At 38.7% G+C, this 19,129-nt stretch overlaps 1 protein-coding gene across 1 annotated transcript; it reads right to left on the bottom strand.

The window, feature by feature from the left end:
* Positions 1-6,043: 6,043 nt before the first annotated feature.
* On the bottom strand, positions 6,044-17,351 carry LOC137261322 (protein SPT2 homolog). The gene is made up of 6 exons (XM_067799057.1): positions 17,159-17,351; positions 15,934-16,063; positions 11,841-13,931; positions 7,926-8,073; positions 7,557-7,634; positions 6,044-6,235 (listed from the first exon to the last, which is right to left on the bottom strand). Exons 1-6 carry the CDS (start codon positions 17,216-17,218, stop codon positions 6,130-6,132), a joined length of 2,613 nt encoding a protein of 870 aa, XP_067655158.1. The 5' UTR covers positions 17,219-17,351; the 3' UTR covers positions 6,044-6,129.
* Between the last annotated feature and the right edge of the window lie 1,778 nt (positions 17,352-19,129).

Genomic DNA, 19,129 nt, shown 5'->3' with positions numbered 1-19,129 from the left:
TCTGAAAAAAGAACTAGAAAGGCGAGTCCTGCTGTATGACCTTGAAGTTACATTTTACTTAACATGCAACAGTTAGTGATGTTACTCACTGCCTGAGTCACTGATGGAAGACCAGTGTCATTCAAACCATTCTCAACATGAAGCTATGGTGGTAAGTGGGTCCTAGGTATTATAACATAATACAGGTTAGGTACATGGGATAATGGAGAAGACATGTTCTAACCACAATAAAACCTGTCAAATGTAAAACTCTACCACACAGCCTTAGCCCAACATCCAGCAACTATCACATTATTTCACTCCAGGCAGAAACTATAGACTGACATATATCACGGGATCATTTTGTCCGTACAACAAATATCGGGAACAATCCATAACCTTTGCACAAAGACTGGCAAACTCCCATACTCTTATTCAGACTCATCCTTGAGGTAAGATGTTTTACTCTGAAGTCATGTCCTGATAATCTGCTCTGTCTCAGCATCTCCATTGTCAATACTTCACAGATATAAATACAGCACGATTGTTCTACCATGCAAGTGAATACATTTCTTGTCTTGAATGACAGTTTTTTAGTAACCTAGTGAAACAAGGCCATTGAAAACAAAAGTCTACAGAGCCCACTACCGCACACAAACTGTGTGAAGCTACATGGATAACTGCAAGACTGTACCACATTCTGCACAAGAAGTATTTCTATTTGTGCAATGTAATACCTGGTTTCTTTCTAGAGTGAGGGAGTATGGTTTTATGCCACTTTAGCAATATTCCATCAATATCATGGCAGGGGACACAAGAAATGGGCTTGAAATGCCCATGTGGGGAATCTAACCTGAGTCTTCAGCATGACGACCAAACAGTTTAACCACTAGGCTACCCCACCGCTCCCATAGAGAATAACAATGTGAAGGAAAATATTATTTTCATTAACACTTTCAAAGGATATGTAAAACATCATGCGTGAAGGGAACTAACGTTTAACACTGTGCTTGTGAGGCTGCATGTACTAATCCTGACTAAAATCTACCCATGTAGTCAACCCCTTCTGGTTATATTTGTCAGATAAGAATATCAATTTCTTTTCAAAGTAAGCTGAAAAAATAAAGCACAGGCAATGAGCAAGGGACTGAACTGGGCTTATCACCATGTTAGGTAAAAGTTTAGCTGAATCACAAGTCTGCTTGTCTTGGGAGGAACGTCATAATGACGTACGTCTTTCCTGAAAACTCCATTCACATTTCAGTGACTTTGGGTCAAACTTTCTACAATAAAACATGTACCATGGAAGTGAAGAACACTATCCTGGAAAGGGAGGCAATCTTTAATTCACATACATAACAAGATATTGATTAAAAAGACCACAATTCAGGTGTTTGGCAATGTGATGAGAAACAATGAACCATGCTTCACAAATATTATTTAACTACAAACACTTGGTGAAAATCATCCATACATTGGATGTAAATGACTATTTACAAATAAAAAATATGGGTTGATAAATATGTGATGGATGTTGTTTCATGTACCATCATTTACAAAAGTATGTACATACAAAATTAGAGATATCATTTGATAATATTAACACACTGATGATAGGTAATATAGTCCTTTGCAATAACACAGATCATATATGGACAAACAGCTCAAACAAGATAGCTGTGAAAAAATTTGACATCCACTGGTTGATATCAATACACAGGCCCCTTACCATTATCATACAGAGCTGTCTTAGTACTAAAATCACTTCATGGAAGACAGCACTTGATTGGGAACACAAATCCTCCGTTTCTTACAGCTGATCAAGTGGCCTCCCTTCGATATACCATTCCCAGTGCTACAGCTGTCAAAAACCAGAGCTGCACTGTTTGTGTCTCGATCATCTTAGTGCTAAGATCACTTTGTCTAAGAGGGCCCTTGCTTGAATCGGGGATCCTCAGCTTCCTACAGCTAATCACCATGCCTCCATTCCATATATAGCAATCCTAAGACAATGCTGCACTGTTCGTGTCAAGATCATCTTAGCACTAATATCACTTTGTCCAAGAGGGCCCTTGCATGAATCAGGGATCCTCAGCTTTTAACAACTAATCACCAAGCTCTATTCCATATATAGCAATCCTATGTCAATGCGGCACTGTCCGTGTCAAGATCTTCTTAGAGCTAATATCACTTTGTGGTAAAAGGCGCAGGTCCTTTCTCATCAACTTAACTATTCTGTCACATACATATATAACTGGTGAAAGATGTTGTCATTGAAAATTGGCATTTAACATAATATACACAACCTCTAAAGGTAGGTGGATATGACAACTGCACCTTCAGCAGGGCCACTCTGTAAGCCTGCAGCAACACCATGCAAATTTATTACATGACCTGCTTCTTATTACATGACTTAGCAGCATCCTCAATTATTGAGCAAATCAATTTCCCACCTCTATCCAGGCCAAATGTCATAATACTTAAAACAGATACTCAATCAAACTGCGCCATCTTTTCATGATTGAAACATGGCAGCGATATCACCAGTACTCGACCTACTTTTGCTGTTGTCTCAAATACCGTCAGAATGTATTGAAGCATAAGGACTTCCTTCTCCTTTTTCAGTTCTCAGCTTAACATGCTTTCCAGGTAAATTGTTTTAGAAGAGTCAATTACTATAATGAAAATATAAAGTGAATAGAAGCTTGCGTAGATGTGGAAGTGATTTTGACTGTGAATCTATAATGAGCTGAGAAGAGGCCAGTAAGGTAATTTCCAATACAAATGTTGTGGCAAACAAATAAAGAAAATGTTATCCACAAAATTTGTTTTGTATTACTACACCAACTTCTAAATGCCTTTCAAGAATGATCAGCTAATGAACAGAAGACATTGTGGGCTGAGTTAGTCATGACAGAAGTTGGTGCCGTCACTTCCGACAGAGGTCTTACAATACCATGGAGATATAATACGCTGGGCATCCTTAACATGCCCCAAAACAGAAAAGTTTGGAGTGTGCATATCTATAGTTATCAAACATCCTTACAAAATAAAGAACACCTGTCACACAAAACAATATATGACCATTTCAAAGACATGTGAGGTCATTACAAGGTGAAGGTCACTTGACAGAGTTTTTACATGGAGACAACACACTAATTAACAATAGTACCAATATCATAATATACAAATGTGTGTTATTCATATTAACAGGATCATAACATGTCGGTACATTATAACACTTATACAACATCAGAACAATGCCATGCTGTAGAGGTACAGATGTTGCATATTGAAGGGGAACACTGACAACAAACTAAAAGAACATCTTGAAAATACTATAGAATACTAAGAGACTCAGCCATGAGATACCGAACATAATGGATGCACCAAACTGAAAAAGTACAGACCATGATACCTTCAGTGATCTGTTTTGAAAACAAATATTCAAAAAATACATAAATGAGAAAAAAAGATGAATTACTGAGAACTGCAAGAAGTCAACATGAAGGAAATGTTCACGTGGAAGAAGGCAAGTTTCCATACCTATTTGATTGTTTACACCTACGAGAGCAGATTAGAGCTCAAATTTGCACAATCCACATTTTCGTATTAACGGAAATTAAAGGTTTTTCATTTTTCACCAAAGACACTGACTCAAGCTGGTAAGTAAAGAAAGATCACTGAAACAGTAACTGATGGCCATGCTTATTGATAACCACAAATTTGGACAATTTCACTCAAAATAGTATTTCAGTTCCACATTCTAAATTAAAAAGTTGAAGTTCTTGAGACTTGTTCACCAACATATTACCCTCACTGACATTTCTATTTCCAAACCCAAACCATAAACCTTCCTCATTAAACAATAATCAAACAGGTGTGCATGTAAGCACACACTACATTTCCCCTGAAAAAACTTCCTAGGGGAGCAGTGGAGCACTTCCCCCTAACTTTTGGACTTCATCATATGTGTGCACTCCCCCAGCCCCTGAACTGAGAAACAACATGTCATCACTTGGTGTTTGGAACTCTTACTTTCCCTATATCTCTCTTGGAATACGCTAGTGCCGGCTTAGATAGTTTTAGCACTTGTTTCTATAAATACATAAATACTCTATATACAATGAATTCTTAAGTTACACCGACTAACACATGTTAAATTAGCTTTGAATGGATGAAATGCTGAAAATTCTGCTGATGTCATGGACATACCACTGAAATTCATTAAACCATTCATTCTGATGCTAAATTATATCAATAGTTTATGTGAAACAAAGAACCAGGAATGACATTCAACTGCACTTCCATGACAACTGGCAGAGAAGGTTTTGAAATCAGGTGTAAATTCTGGAAAACAAGATCTGCAGGAAAATGTCTCTGTATGTTTTTAAAGAACCTTACACAACATCCCAGTAAGGTTGTTGGGAGGAAAACACATTGTTTCCATACATTCTGGATACATGAATGGGTCATGACATCTGGCAGTAAGATGAGCTTGCTACTGACATGAATTACAAATGCTTACCGCATTCCTCACCACAAAGGTCAAGGTCATCTACTATAGAGTAGACAAATAAACATTGAAAAATATATTCTTCCACTAGTTTCATTATTATGAGTAAGTGAGTGGATGGCTCTGGTCTCATAAACACATGGTAAATATTTCTAATGACTCTACATCATTTCCTCATCTCATCGTGCGGGCTTGTGTGTCTTTATCTGATTCTATCCACGCTCACCCTGTAAAAATGCACTTCAGAAGACTTATGAACATAACACCTGAAAAATTACCTGTAGTACTTTTCTTAATCTCATGCACATCCGGTACCCATAAAATAAAACATTTGTCATTTGTTGACAGATTTCCAACTCCATCACTGAAAGCTACAACATCTGTTCCATTGTCTTCACTGATATGAATCAATAATACCAATGTTCCCTGAGTCTCATCTTCATCACTTTCTTCATCAATGAAACCTACAACATCTGAGTTGTGTCTTCATCACTGTTACATGTAGCACTTGAGTTTAATCTTCATCACTTTAACCCTACGATATTTGAGTTTATTCTTCAGAAAAGAAACCTGCAACATCCGAGTTTTATCTTCATCACTGAATTGGCAGAGTTTTATCTTCATCACTGAATTGGCAGAGTTTTATCTTCTATCACTGAAATCTACAACATCTTTGTATCTTTATCACCAACACCTATGTTACCTGACTTCTGTCTTCATCACTGAGACCTACATTATCTGTTTCATTGTATCATGAACACCAACATTGTCTGATTTCCATTTTCATCAAGTTTCATCTTCATCACTGTAACCTACAACATGGGTTTTATCTTCATCACTGACACCTACATCATGAGTTTTACCTTCATCACTGCAACCTACAACACCTGAGTTTTATCTTTATCACTGTAACCTACAACATGGGTTTTACCTTCACCATTCAAGCCTAAAACATCTGAGTTTTATCTTCATCACTGACACCTACATCATGAGTTTTATCTTTATCACTGTAACCTACAACACCTGAGTTTTATCTTCATCACTGTTACATGCAACATCTGATAACTGAAATAACTGAAACCAACAACATCTGAGGCTTATCTTCATCACTGAAACATACAGCATCTGAGTTTTATGTTCATTACTGTCACATGCAACATCTGAGGTTTACCTTCATCACTGTAATGTACAACATTTGAGTTATGTTATAATAACTGAAACCTAAAACATCTGAGGCTTAACTTCAACACTGACACCTACAACATCAGAGTTTTATCTTTATAACTGTAACCTATAACATCTCAGTTTTATCTTCATCACCGACACCTATGTTACTTTACTTCTGTCTTCATCGCTGAGACCTGCATCATCCGTGTTTCATTGTATCATGAACACCAACATTGTCTGATTTCCATTTTCAGCGGGGACACCTATTTCATCAGAAATTCAGAATTCTGAGTTTCAGAATCAGCAGCAAAACCTGTCTCGTTAAAACTCCACTGCCCTCAAATTGTTGAACTACATCTATCTATAGCAACACATTAATGTAATGTGCTAACAGTCTGTAATTCAACATCTGTGTCCTTCTTCATCCACTGGTTTATGTTTCTTCTCTTCAGCAACTAAGTCATGCATTATCTGCGTTTCATCTTCCCCTTCTTCTTCATCATGGCCTTCTTCTGCAGCTCCTCTTGTTCCTGCTTCATGTCCTCCAGATCCTCCAACAGACCTAGCTTGGCACTGAAGCACACACACCATACTCATTACCATCATTATGTCATACCTAAGCATGTAATAACACATTCATAACAATGGTGAAAATCAATTTCATCACCTTTAGAGAAACATTTTGAGAACTTATTCCAGTTAGTGAAATAGCACTTTCATGACAGTTACTTCTTAGAGTGACTTCCCTTTGTCTACATTTGTATCAAGTGTTTACTTTTCATGTGACATCTTCGTTAAATTACCTGTAAAACCGCTGCCACCAGAGTGAAGTTCCATTACAAGAATCATGGTATTTGTCCTCAAACCTCCACTCAGACATTTCAGAGAGAGTGATGAGGGCTAGGCGAAAGTTACATGGGACTGTCTTGGTGGGAAAGGCAAAGGGAGGCTTATTTATGGTGAGTGATGTTACAATTGCTTCAGAGAATTGGAAAGGATTTATGTTTCCACTTGACCATCAAAAGGAGAAGGGTGAGGATGAGGGTATGTTTTGTTTATTTCTTGAGACTAATGAGTGCTTGTACATTTATGGAAAAGAATCATAACAGTCACTAAAAGTTTGAACACTGAATGCTTAGTATTCTGTAGTTGAACTCCAAGGATGGTTGTGAATGCCAATCACAGTGTGATGATGGAACCAGTGGCTGTGACATTATATACTGGCAAACAAAAAGTTGGACTGGCGCAGAGAACACGTTTACAAGAAGTAGGTGGTGCATGGCAATGAGCAAACCCATTTGATTCGTGAAATGTAGAGTAGGTAGAGGCTAGTTCACGTGCAGTGCATGACAATGAAATTGTGATGATTCTGTGTGTAGCTGTACATGATTTGCTCATAAGATTCTCATGTAATCGGAAGAGCAACTACACTTGATTGTGGACAGTCTGGGGCACCTTCGCTCACTTAGACATACTACGATGGGTCAACTGTCATGATAGTGCTCAACCTATCCTTGTTTGCCAGTAGACCTGCATTAACAGTGATGATGTAAACAGCACAAGGACATATTCCAAAAAGGCTGCACTTTTAACGAAAGTTGGGCTTTTTTTGTTTTTGTTTAATCGAGCCTGGATCAGACAATCCCGTGATCAACAGCATGAGCATCTATCTACACAAATGAGATGTGAAGACATGTGTCATCCCAGACCACCAAATCACCTCTAATGATAAGTGTAGGGTGCCGAAAACTAACTCTAAACTGGATCTTCACTGGTACTTTATAGAAAAATGACCTTACCATCAATAAAGCATCTTGCCTTTATTGCAAACAATTTTTGAACATTCTGAAACTTAAGACAGCTGAACATGGTTGCAGGATGAGGAATGACTCACCTTCTTGCTTCCTCCTTCATCACTGTAGCGTAGTTGCTCTCCATGCAGGCCAAGTCATCATCCCTTAAATGGTCATACCTGCAACAAATCGGTCACTGTTTATTGGTGTGCAGAACACAAGAAGCTTAAATCTACTAAATTGGGCAGAGGACAAGTAAGAATCAAAGTAGATACCAATGGACATTTTTTATGAACGTTGTGAAACATAACCCATGTATTATTTGTGAATACACTTCAGTGATAAAGTATGTATTTAAGGTCCTTCAGGGTTCCACGTGGATTCTAACCAACACTAAGATGCTTGTGGGTGAGAAAATACACCTGTCCTCCTCAGCAAGAACTGACCGATGAGGAAAAAGAATCACTCACTTCCGCTTATCATATCCGAAGATTTGTCGTATGTATTTGGAGTAGTCAAGACTTGAAGGATCATCCTCTTCATCGCCATCATCAATGAAATCTGCCATATCTTCATCTTCTTCACTCTCGCTGGCTATCACCTGGCGCTTCCTCTTAGCTGAAACAAATTGTTAGATTGCAGTTGACAGAAGCCACAATCTGTTGTGGAGCTATGCAGAGAAATATGACATTTGAGTAAATAGTACATATCAGTGTGTCATATCCACAAACAGCTCAAGGGCTGCATCAATGTTTGCCATAGACATAGAAATTGATACAAACCTGTAAAGATTATGAATTATTTGAAGGAGTCCTCCTTGGGGTACATATAAACATTTTTGTATGTCCATTAAGATTCCCATAACAGTTTTAACCATATTTTGCAATAAAATATGCACAAAACAAAAACTTTATTTTGTCTTGTGAGATCACCCTCACAGGACCCTGCAAGGTCCCCCTACAGGTAACTCTAGCAATCAACCTCACACATCTGTTTTCATTTTCATGCTGAACGTATCAGACAGAATGAGGGGAGGCAGGAGGCTGTACCCCAAGGAGGACTTTCTTCAAAGAATTCATAATGTCTACAGGTTTGTATCATTCTTCTTCAGAAGAAGTCCTCCTTGGGGTACATATAAGCTTCAGACAGACACCAAACGATTCTAAATCTGGGAGTGGTATTCCATCTGACACACAATACATTCAAAGTGACAATCTACAACCTTACGGAAATAGAAACTGCCATGCCTCCTGAACAAGTGAAGAGACACTGTGCCGTCCTGCTTCAGGATGTAGGTCATTGCCGTCTGATTGTCCACTGTAGACGAACCACGTGGTCGCAAACCTGCTCTACCAACCACACTGCTCGCAATTCCAGAACATTGATGAGTAGAGTGTACGGACCAAACGCTGGAAGCTGTGAGGTCTCCCAGGACTCAACTCCTCTCATAAAATGCCACCTAACTGTGTCTACATAATGCACCAAACACATAGCAGATAATTAAAAAAATACAATTGTACAAACTGTGAATGCACTGATGTGCCACACAGCAAGAGGCGAATGTAAGCTGAGGGGGATGCCATCTTGCTTGCAACATGGCAGGGGAAGAAGTCCGTACAGCCAAGTTACAACAATTCATCAATGAAAAAGCTGCCTCTAAACTCCATCTAGCACCCGTGTGGTACAAAACAAATCATACATACAGATTGTGACTCTTTCTCACTCATAAAGTAGGGAAGGGCCAAGTAAACATCTTAGTGGACAATGCACGTCAATCTAGCAGAACAACAGCATGACAAAAACAGGTATGAGGTTGACGGCTAGAGTTACCTGTTCTCAGCTATAGGTGACCCCGGCGGGGCCCTGTAAGGTGGTCTCACAAGACAAAACAAAGTTTTTGTTTTGTAAATATTTTATTGCAAAATATGGTTACAAGTGTTGTGGGATGTTTAATGGACATCAAAATGCTTATGTGCACCCCAAGGAGGACTTCTTCTGAAAACGAATGATGAGTCATCATGACTCCCTGGTGTCATGAGAGGGAGTCATGGACATGATTTAAGGAGTCAACTTCAGTATGGAATTTTCATCAAGACATCAACTGTTATTGGCAAACAGTAAACAAAGCACCTTTAAACAACAACAAATTACAAGCTTAGATGATCTGTCCCAGTAGCACTGCCTCAAGAATGATGCAAGCTTTGAAATTCATTGCGTATTTCAGACAACTTGTGCATCAAGTATGCAGATTTTCAGCATCAAGGCAAACACAAAATATAAACATGTCAGTGGATTGGCATGTATATAGTTTTCATTCTCACCTCCCTAGGAAGAACTGACACACTGACTCAGTGACTCACATGAAGGTGAGCATTCAAAGGACCAATAGTTCACAAACACCTGAATTCTCTAAACAATAGTGCTCTGTACAGGAAAGCCCAAACTCTGAGAGATGCAGAGAGTAAGTGGCTGCTTCCATGACTATGACAAAACAAATTAAACAGAAAGCCCGTTTTCTCACAACTGAACAGTGATGAGATAAATACTACTTGTCAGCTTGACTGTTTGGAAGGCAGTGTTTCCAAAGCAATGGAATGACCTAATCACTTGGAGCCAATAGTGTTGCCCCTCACCCAGAGTCCATACGGCCTGCCTAGCACTTCTACAACATCATTACCAATGGCAATGTCACACAATATCCACTCAAGATATTGCATATGGTTTTCATCAGTTTTTGGCAAGTCTAGTCATTTAGTATGTTCCAAAACACTTTCATTGAAAAACTGTCCTCAAATGTTAAACATCTTCCGTCTGAAATTTGGCTTATGTTTACAGAGGTTGGGTAACTTTTTGTGCTGTCATCATTCAGTGTCTATTCTAGAACTGAAAATCTAGGCAGGCTTTGTCGCTCCCTTACAAAAAAAGGAGGGGGGATTTGGAAAATGTAGGGAGGAGTACCTGTATTACCGTCTTTCAAAATAGTGTGGATGTACGAGAGTTATTGCAACCACCACCAGTGAAACTATTGCTCATTTTATTTTGGCTACAGTAGTCACATATCATAGCACCAAGCTCATTTTGAGAGAGCCATGGCCATTCTTGCAACCATTTTTTTCTGAAAAACACTTGGTTTGGGTTTTTTTTAGAGTTGAAGGGACCAGGGTCAGTCTTGGGGTTTTGCTCGCCTTTTGATTCACATGTCTCCTTTACAGGCGTATCGGTCTGGGGAGACATGGCGGACACTGTTGCTTTCTCCATGGTATTTTGTGCAAAAAAGTCAGTTATTTTCATTCTTTTGCATGGCATTATTCATGCCAAATTATCACAAACCGTTGTAAATAAGAATTTCATATTCATTTGTCGTCTGCAACTTCAAGTGATGATATTGTCTGATATTCGAAAACGAAGCTAAAATGAACTGATGTTCTAAAAAAGATCGACGAAACTGTGTTTCGCAAGAGCTGTACACAAGCACTATGTTTAGCGTTCATAGTCTAACATTGTCTAAATAATTAATCAAATCATAAATTCATCGAAAAATGTTATCTATTTTCATACTGATATGAATGGAATTTTCGTTTCCCCAGTGCCAATAGTGGGTTTTAACCAAGGGAAGTTACTCTGTTATGTTCACATGTTGTCATTCGAACTTGACTCTGTGGCCGACTCTGATTTAAAAAGTCATTCTTTTTCATATGTTTTTTTAAAGGTAGCAAATTACTGTGCACAACAGTTCACGCTGTTGTTTTTATGAGGCGTGATTTGATCATTATTAGCGCAAATCGCACGTCCTTGAACAGACATTCATGACAGAAAACAAGCATATTTTGATGTGTCAAGTTAAATTTCCAAAACATTACACAAAACAACATGTAAATCACACAGAAATCTTGCATTGTCTGTTCATATTTTAAAATGAATGTGTTCACTTACAAACAAGAGAAAGTCATGGTTATATGATAGGTCTAAGCTAGTGGTGCGGTCATTTGTGCATCTTTTGGAGATAAAGGCAAGCAGGATAAAGTAAGCTTGGGTGTTAGAGGCTTTTGTTATGAAGCGTCAACATTCTGCGGTTTTACCACTACTGGGAGATACTTCATCTCACCCTGGTGGTATCTCCTGGGAGATGCTTCATCTCACCCTGGTGGTATCTACTGGAAGATGCTTCATCTCACCATGGTGGTATCTCCTGGTAAATGCTTCATCTCACCTTGGTGGTATCTGTTGGGAGATGCTTCATCTCACCTTGGTGGTATCTATTGAGAGATGCTTCATCTCACCTTGGTGGTATCTCCTGGAGATTGTGTCACCTCACATTGTTAATATCTCCTGTGGAAGCCAACATGCAACAACAGCAACAATCATTTCAATTTCTGACAACTTACTGATTTGAGGTTTGGGATTGTTTCTTCTAATCTCTCCTACAATTCTGTCAAATGGATTTGATGCAATTGGCGACGATGGAGGCGACGGTGATGATGGTCCACACACCAGTACATTTTCATGTGTATCATCATACTCCCGCCGTGGCTTCTTTCCTCCATGGCTATGTTCATCCATCCCATGTCTCTCTTTTGACATCTGTTTAGCATGATTCCTATGCTTGTCTTTGGAAAAGTGCTGGGGGCTGTCTCTTTGCTTGTTACATGATGCCTGTTCACGATACTTATCCTTGTGGCCTTGACCTTTGACTGGTCCATCCCCATATTTATTCTTGGACATGGGTACTTTGTGCTTGTCTCTAGACACCTGTTGACTTTCACGATGTTTGTCTCTAGACACTTGTTGACTTTCACGATGTCGCTCTTTTGACATCTGTTGACTTTCATGATATTTGTCTCGAGGAATTTTGTGACTTTCATGATGTTTCTCTCGAGACACCTGATGACTTTCACGATGTTTCTCTCTCAACATCTGTTTGGAACTGTCTCTATGTTTATCTTGCATCATCTGATTACGGTTTTCTCTGTGCTTGTCACGTGACATCTGTGGACTTTCTCTGTGTTTTTCTTTGTGTTTACCATTATCCATTGTTCGATATCTGTCTATATGTTTCTCACTGCTTTTGTTCATCATCTGCTTATGTTTATCTGCCAATCTGGGATCATATTTGGAACTGATGTCACGCCTATCGAAATGCCCATTAGAATTACTGGAGCCATGAGCACTTTTAGAATGGGATTTAGCAGACAGCTGTTCCCTCGCACCCTGTGACGACATTGAATGTGGCACATGTTTAGAATTTGATGAGGGTGGAATTTTTGCACCTGAATACTTTGAACTAGAAACCGATGACTTTGAACCTGAAAACGAATGAGACAATTTGGAATTCACAGAAGGAGATGAACTGGGCTTATGCCTACCGGATGAACTGAAACTTTTGGACAGTGATTTTGAATCTTGGCGTTTCTGTGGAGCCTCAACAGGATCTTCATCAGAAATGTCTGAAAAAGATTCTGAATCAGAAGACACAATAGGTGGTGGAGGAGGAGGCCTGCCCTTGCCAAACTTTAACCAATCCTTGTATTCCTGAGTCTGTTTGCGAGCCGCCCTATCCTTTTCCTCTTGAGTCATTGGCCTCTCCTCTTTCTTCTTCTTCACTGTTGTCACAGCTGCTAACACATCTTCTTTTGGAGCATTTTGTTTTTGTTCTGCCATCTTCAGAATTGATGAAAAATCAACCGGTGCTCCCATCGATTTGGGTCTCTTTTTAATAACTGGTGGTTTTGGCTTGCTAGTGGGCTCTGTTTTGACAACTGGTGGGATCAGTTTTTCAGAGCGTTGTTTCTCCTGACGTTGTTTTTCTAACATCTTCTCTCTGTGCTGCTGCCTTTCTCTGTCATCTTTTGAAGAATGCAACTCTTTGGATGAGATAAATTCTTTTGATTTTTCGTCTTTAGGTGTCCTGAACTCTTTTGAAGATTTAAACTCTTTTGCTGCCAGCTCTCGGGACATTTTCCTTTCTTCCTTTTCTTTTTTCCTCTGCCTTCGTTCAGCCCTCTCTTTTTCAGCTCTAATTCTGGCTTCTTTCTCTTCTGTAATTTTCTGATTGATCTCCTCAACCTTTTTCCTCATTGCATCTTCTTTTTCTTTGCGAATCAAGGCTTCCATTTTGGCCCAGGCAGCATTTTGAGCAGGCAAGGCTGTTCGAGGGCCTTTAAACGTATACTGCATCTGTTCCACATCTTTGGCAGGGTCTTGAACTGGTTTACTGTTGTCTGCATCAGGTTTGGCCTTCAGCGCTGTCGACTTGTTATCAGTCTTTACATTGTTGAGTTTTGATTCCTTCTTCACTTTGTTGTGTGTTGCTTCCTTCTTTTCTTTGGTTTTATCTTCATTTTCTTTCTTCCCCAAGCTACTGCCCTTCTCTCCACTTTTGCTACTTGAGCTTTTCTTCTCGGAGCCATCAGTAGTTTTAGGGATGCGGAAGATCTTCTTCTTTTCAGCTTCCCTCAATTCTTTCTGTCTTTGTTTTTCTGAAAATAGATGGCATTGCGGGATGTACATTTCACCTGTAATATCATCTAATAGTATGCTACTCTAAACATTAAGCACCATCCAACTATGACAATTCAAGAGAACTGGGTGACCCTTAACTCCTACAAAGTGTGATGGCTGATAGTGGTTAATCATTTTAATCAGTTTCTCCAACCAAACAATTTATCATGAACAACAAGAAAGCTGTTTGAATCACATTCAGTTCATCTCAATGAATTTGAATAACGTCTTGCAACATGTTTGTGGACACAAACTTTTCAGTTCACAACTGAACAACATATTCTTGGCATCAATTTCTGTTGTGTTGTTTTTTTTTCTGTCATCTTCATGGCCAAAACATGTCTATACATAATAATTTAGTTTATTCCAAAACTTGTATGTAGATTTGCCAGAATAATCAATCCTGAACTAGTATCATAAAAGATTAGCTTTCAAATTAAAGTACCTTCTTCCTCCTTGGAGCACTGAATATTTATGAACATCAAGAAACATTCATTGATATCTAAATAAGGAAGTACTGCACAATCAGGCAGGGGTGCAGAATGTTAGTAATGCCAAGAGAGGGAAATTACTGAAAAAACACCCAAACATATGTTACTTTGTTATATTTAATACCGAAAAGGTTCCCCTAAAAATGAAGCATTTTGAAAGCCAAATTCCTGAAACCAGCTGGTGGTGCTAAGGATGTATCATCTCCTCTCCAGCTTATAGATGAGTTGACTAGGCAAACAAGGAAAGTTAAGTGCCAACCTGACAACTGACTCGTATTAGCATGTTTGAGTGCCGCCTACCCACGCTTACCAATGTGAGCGAAGGGGCCCCAGACTCTCTGCAACCCAGTGCTACACCGACCAAGTGAAAGTCTTATGAGTAAGGTATGTATGTTGCAGCCATGTGTGAATTCAGTTTCATTGTCATGCACTGTATGTGCACTAGCCTGCACCTGCTCTACCTTTTACAAAGTGGGTTATTTCATTGTCATGCAGGTATGTCCACTAGCCTGCACCTGCTCTACCTTTTACAAAGTGGGTTATTTCATTGTCATGCAGGTATGTCCACTAGCCTGCACCTGCTCTACCTTTCACAAAGTGGGTTGTTTCATTGTCATGCACCACCTACTTCGCATAAACACATTCTCTGCAACTGTCCAACGTTTCCTTGTTTGCCAGTAGTCTTAAACTACTTGTCAAAGTGGTCTGTGAAGATACAGATAAACTAACTGACACTACAAAAACAATGTAACAAGGTTTTAAAGGAGAAAGGTGTCAAGAATGATAGAGATACATCCATTTTCACCTCCTGATGCTTCAGTTACACAATGTTTCATGCCAAACAGATCTCACTGTCAAACACTGAGTCATTACATGCGACTGAATGCAGAGACAAACCATTACTGGTTTGTGTAAACTACAGTTCCCCCATACTGTGGCTTTGCAGAAATGCCATAACCGCTGGATTTTGTCTATAATTCCGTATGCCATAATGTAATCATAAAAAATAAGCATTTTCCGTTTTTGCATCATCATTTTATTAACCTTTCATTCTTTTTCTAAAATGTCTAGAAATAATTTTGTGAAAATATACACATATCTTTGCTGAATGGACACTGTTTACTCGGAAGTCAGTTCTCATATATTGAACAGATACAGACTGAACCAAAGCCCTTGTTCCACAATATGTATCATATCGTGGTAAGCGCGTACCATTTCATCCCTAGTCATAACCTGTGTACATGTTACTATCAACTGAAAATGAGAATGGTCAACATGTTGAAAACTGATGGACCTAGTGCACTAACTTCATGCAAAGTATCATAGCCACTGAAATATTGAGCAGTAATCTGAGAAGTCAAGGCTGCCCTCATGTGTGAAGTAAGATGGTCTTCATTAATTTGTTACTGACAGCAGGAGGGAGAGGAACTGGGTGTGTATAAACCTGTGATTACTTATGCCTACCTAAGCTAAACTGACATGTACATACCTTTTTCAAGTCGTTCTCTTGCTTTCTCTTCTTGTAGCTTCCTAAGGGTTTCAGATTTTACTTCTTTTGGTCTCCTGTCTTCTTTCCTTGACGAGGACAGACTTGTTGAAATCTGTGCAGTGTTTTCAAACTGAAAACAAGCAAGCATGCAGACCATTAGTATTTTACCAGTTAAAAGTTACATAAGCTTTACTACATAAAAGTTTCTAATTATACTCCACAACAGGAACACAATAGTACATTGCTTTCAATATCAATACAGAGCTTTGGACATTATTAGAACTGTATACTGAGGAAAGACTTCACAAACATGCTGAGTTGATATCAGCGCTGTCCATCTCATCATTTACTAAATACAAAAATATTATACTTATGCAGTGACAAGTGGAGTCAAGTCTCACTCAGTTTACTGGTTTACACTTCAGTTTTAGGCTTCCTAAATTCACAGAAAATAGCCTATTTATTTCTGCCTGTTGCAAATTTACAGGAAAAATTCATTTTCACTTGATACAGCCTGCAATATTCCTTTAAATCAGTATATAATTACATGATTAATGACTAAGCTTGAAAGTGTTTTAAGAAGGTGCATAATCTTCAATCATGAGTACATGATGATGCTGCACACATCAGTATGTACACCTATCATTCAGTGGCCTTGAAAAATTAAAGCTTGGATTTATGACATAAACATGGTCTATGATTCGTCTGTTGTGTTCAACATAACCATAGTTACGTCAACATATCTCCTGTAAAGCATTTCTTTCACAAAAACATATTTTCGAAATGCAACACCTTTTTTTTCATTATGGGTTCATGGGGTCATTTGCAATGTAAGAGTGGGACATGGAAACTTTGCAATCGCCATTCTTTTTCACGACCTAGAGTGTACGAATTTTACTTCTGGTTCAGCTCTTAAAAAACACATAAAAGGGGTAAAAAATATTAAAAGTGTTCGGGATTTTCACATTTTAGGTAAAAATTAATCATAATTAATTTGTCTTAATTATCAGCATACCAATGGCAGAATGACGAAAGCGTGCTGAAAGCAAAGATATATTTCCACTAGACTTGATCAGAGAAAAAAACAATTTGCTACACATGAGTATCGAACCTGTCACAGACCGTGAATTGATATGTCCAAGTCAGCAAATCCCCCCTCCCACACGGTTCCGGATAATATGGCCGTATACAGCTGTTCATGAGTCTGGCTTTTCTGTACTCTTACCTGATGTTTTGAGATTTTCTCATTATCAGCAGCAAGGGACATCAAGTACTTGAAGTCCATGTTGATACAACCTCAAACCATATCGTCAAAAACCTATCATATGACCTTTCACAGAAAATAAAAATTCTGTCGCTTTCTGGGACAAGTGCTTCTTGTTGACGTTTTCAGATCCGAGTACACGCGAGAGAAGTACTTCCGGTTGCAAGGGATAACCCAAATTTGGGAATAGACATGTACACGAAAGCGTTAAAACAACAATTCCAGTGAGAGAGCCTTAAGCAGTCACTATCTTATCACAACTGTTTTCGCTTTACACAAACAAAACTATATATACACAAAACAACGACAACAAATATAATAAAACATAAACTAAAACATCCTCAGATGCTTAACCTAAAACTGTAAACTGTATGTTTATTTTTTCATACATAACATACGAATATTTTTATGCACTTTATGAAGAAAATATAACTTATAAACTGTAAATTATATCTACGATAAATGTCTTAAAGTTCTTGAGGACACTTTATGCACTTTAGAAGTGCAAGACTTTACTAGTAAGTGGCCACGGACTTTACATGCACAATGTCGATAGCAACACCAATAATGATAGCTAATTATGTTGTTATCAATTTCGTATTTTACATTTACCAAAATAAACGTTAATTTCTATGGATATTTCAAACACGATTACATAACAAGGTAATTAGCAATTAATTACACGACTTAAGCTGAGCTAAAGTAGCATTTTTTTTCTCAAAGAACACATCGTTTCATAACAACAAAGTTTCAAGGAGAAATTCCAATTCACTGTCAAATGCATGTGTCTGTTTTTCTCAAAGAAGCAGCTCGAGATCACATAAAAATGTTTATTACATCTGTGATGACAACCCTCAATGCTGCAATCACACTTGAGTTCCGCCCAGCAGCCGTATGTCACCAAATGAGTGCGTGCAACAGCGGTTCGGCCCTCACAGAAGGCGATAATGAGCGGGTCAGTTCGTCACACAACCGGCCGATATCGATGATTTCCGCAAGACTTGGATGAATGCGATAACGAACTAGTTAGTTCGTCACACAGCCGGCGAGATAGATGATTTCCACGAGACTTGGATGAATGCGATGATGCACTGCATGGCAGGTCTGTCGTGCTTGTAGACGTACAGAATCTCATCGAGTCTTGAGTATACATGTTACAGAAATAAAGAGTGAGAAAGCGAATTCGGTTTCACGCCACTTTTAGCAATATTCCAGCAATATCAGGAAGGGAGACATGGACTTAACATTCTGCCAATGTCGCGACTCGAACCCGGGTCTTTAGCGTAATGAGTGAACGCATTACTCACTAGCCCACCCTAAAGCTCCAGTACAGAAATAGAGGTGCACTAGTGCTGGCATTGTCCTTCAACCTGCGATCCTATCACAATAGGAAATTTTTAGTGATGCATATAGAATGAAATCTGTGCAAAGTTTAAAAACAGCATGTCAGGTGTCCACATATATTCAAAGTTACATATCGATGTATCGTGGTATCGTGTATCGAAGTATCACATCGGGATATACGACAATGTATCGGTTGCATCGATTAACTGTATCGGCGGCTAATGGATCGATGCGAATCGACATCACATAATGTGCACTTCAAGTATGATTATACGAACAGCAAAATACAAAACCTCTATGTACTACAGCAAAATTACGCAATGTAACGCCCTGGTGAAGTACATGTAATCACATGATGAATAAATCGACAAAATTCACAACCAGCCAACTTCAAACCAAACCAAGTACTCCACCTCATTTCGTCATTTAATTACAACGGATTAATTAGAACGGATTGTTCTGTAGACAAACCGCCGTAGACGAGGTAAACAAACTGGTATATACCTCCAAATAGGTCTGGCGTTTTGGTTTTAAAAGGACAAATTCATTAACATGCTTGTTGAGAATTCATTCATTCATTCATTCATT

This window comes from Haliotis asinina, chromosome 14 (genome assembly GCF_037392515.1).
Source record: "Haliotis asinina isolate JCU_RB_2024 chromosome 14, JCU_Hal_asi_v2, whole genome shotgun sequence".
NCBI lineage: Eukaryota > Metazoa > Mollusca > Gastropoda > Lepetellida > Haliotidae > Haliotis > Haliotis asinina.
Note: the sequence above shows the minus strand (reverse complement) of the source record. Positions and strands in the feature narration are given on the sequence as shown.

Bases quoted from the DNA above. Each gene is read 5' to 3' on its own strand.
- LOC137261322 (XM_067799057.1), bottom strand. From the start codon at position 17,218: ATGGACTTCAAGTACTTGATGTCCCTTGCTGCTGATAATGAGAAAATC. The intron at 13,932-15,933 runs GTATGTACATGT...ATCTATTTTCAG, and splicing joins AAGAGAACGACTTGAAAAAG to AAAAACAAAGACAGAAAGAA. The intron at 7,635-7,925 runs GTGAGTGATTCT...GATTTGTTGCAG, and splicing joins TTCGGATATGATAAGCGGAA to GTATGACCATTTAAGGGATG.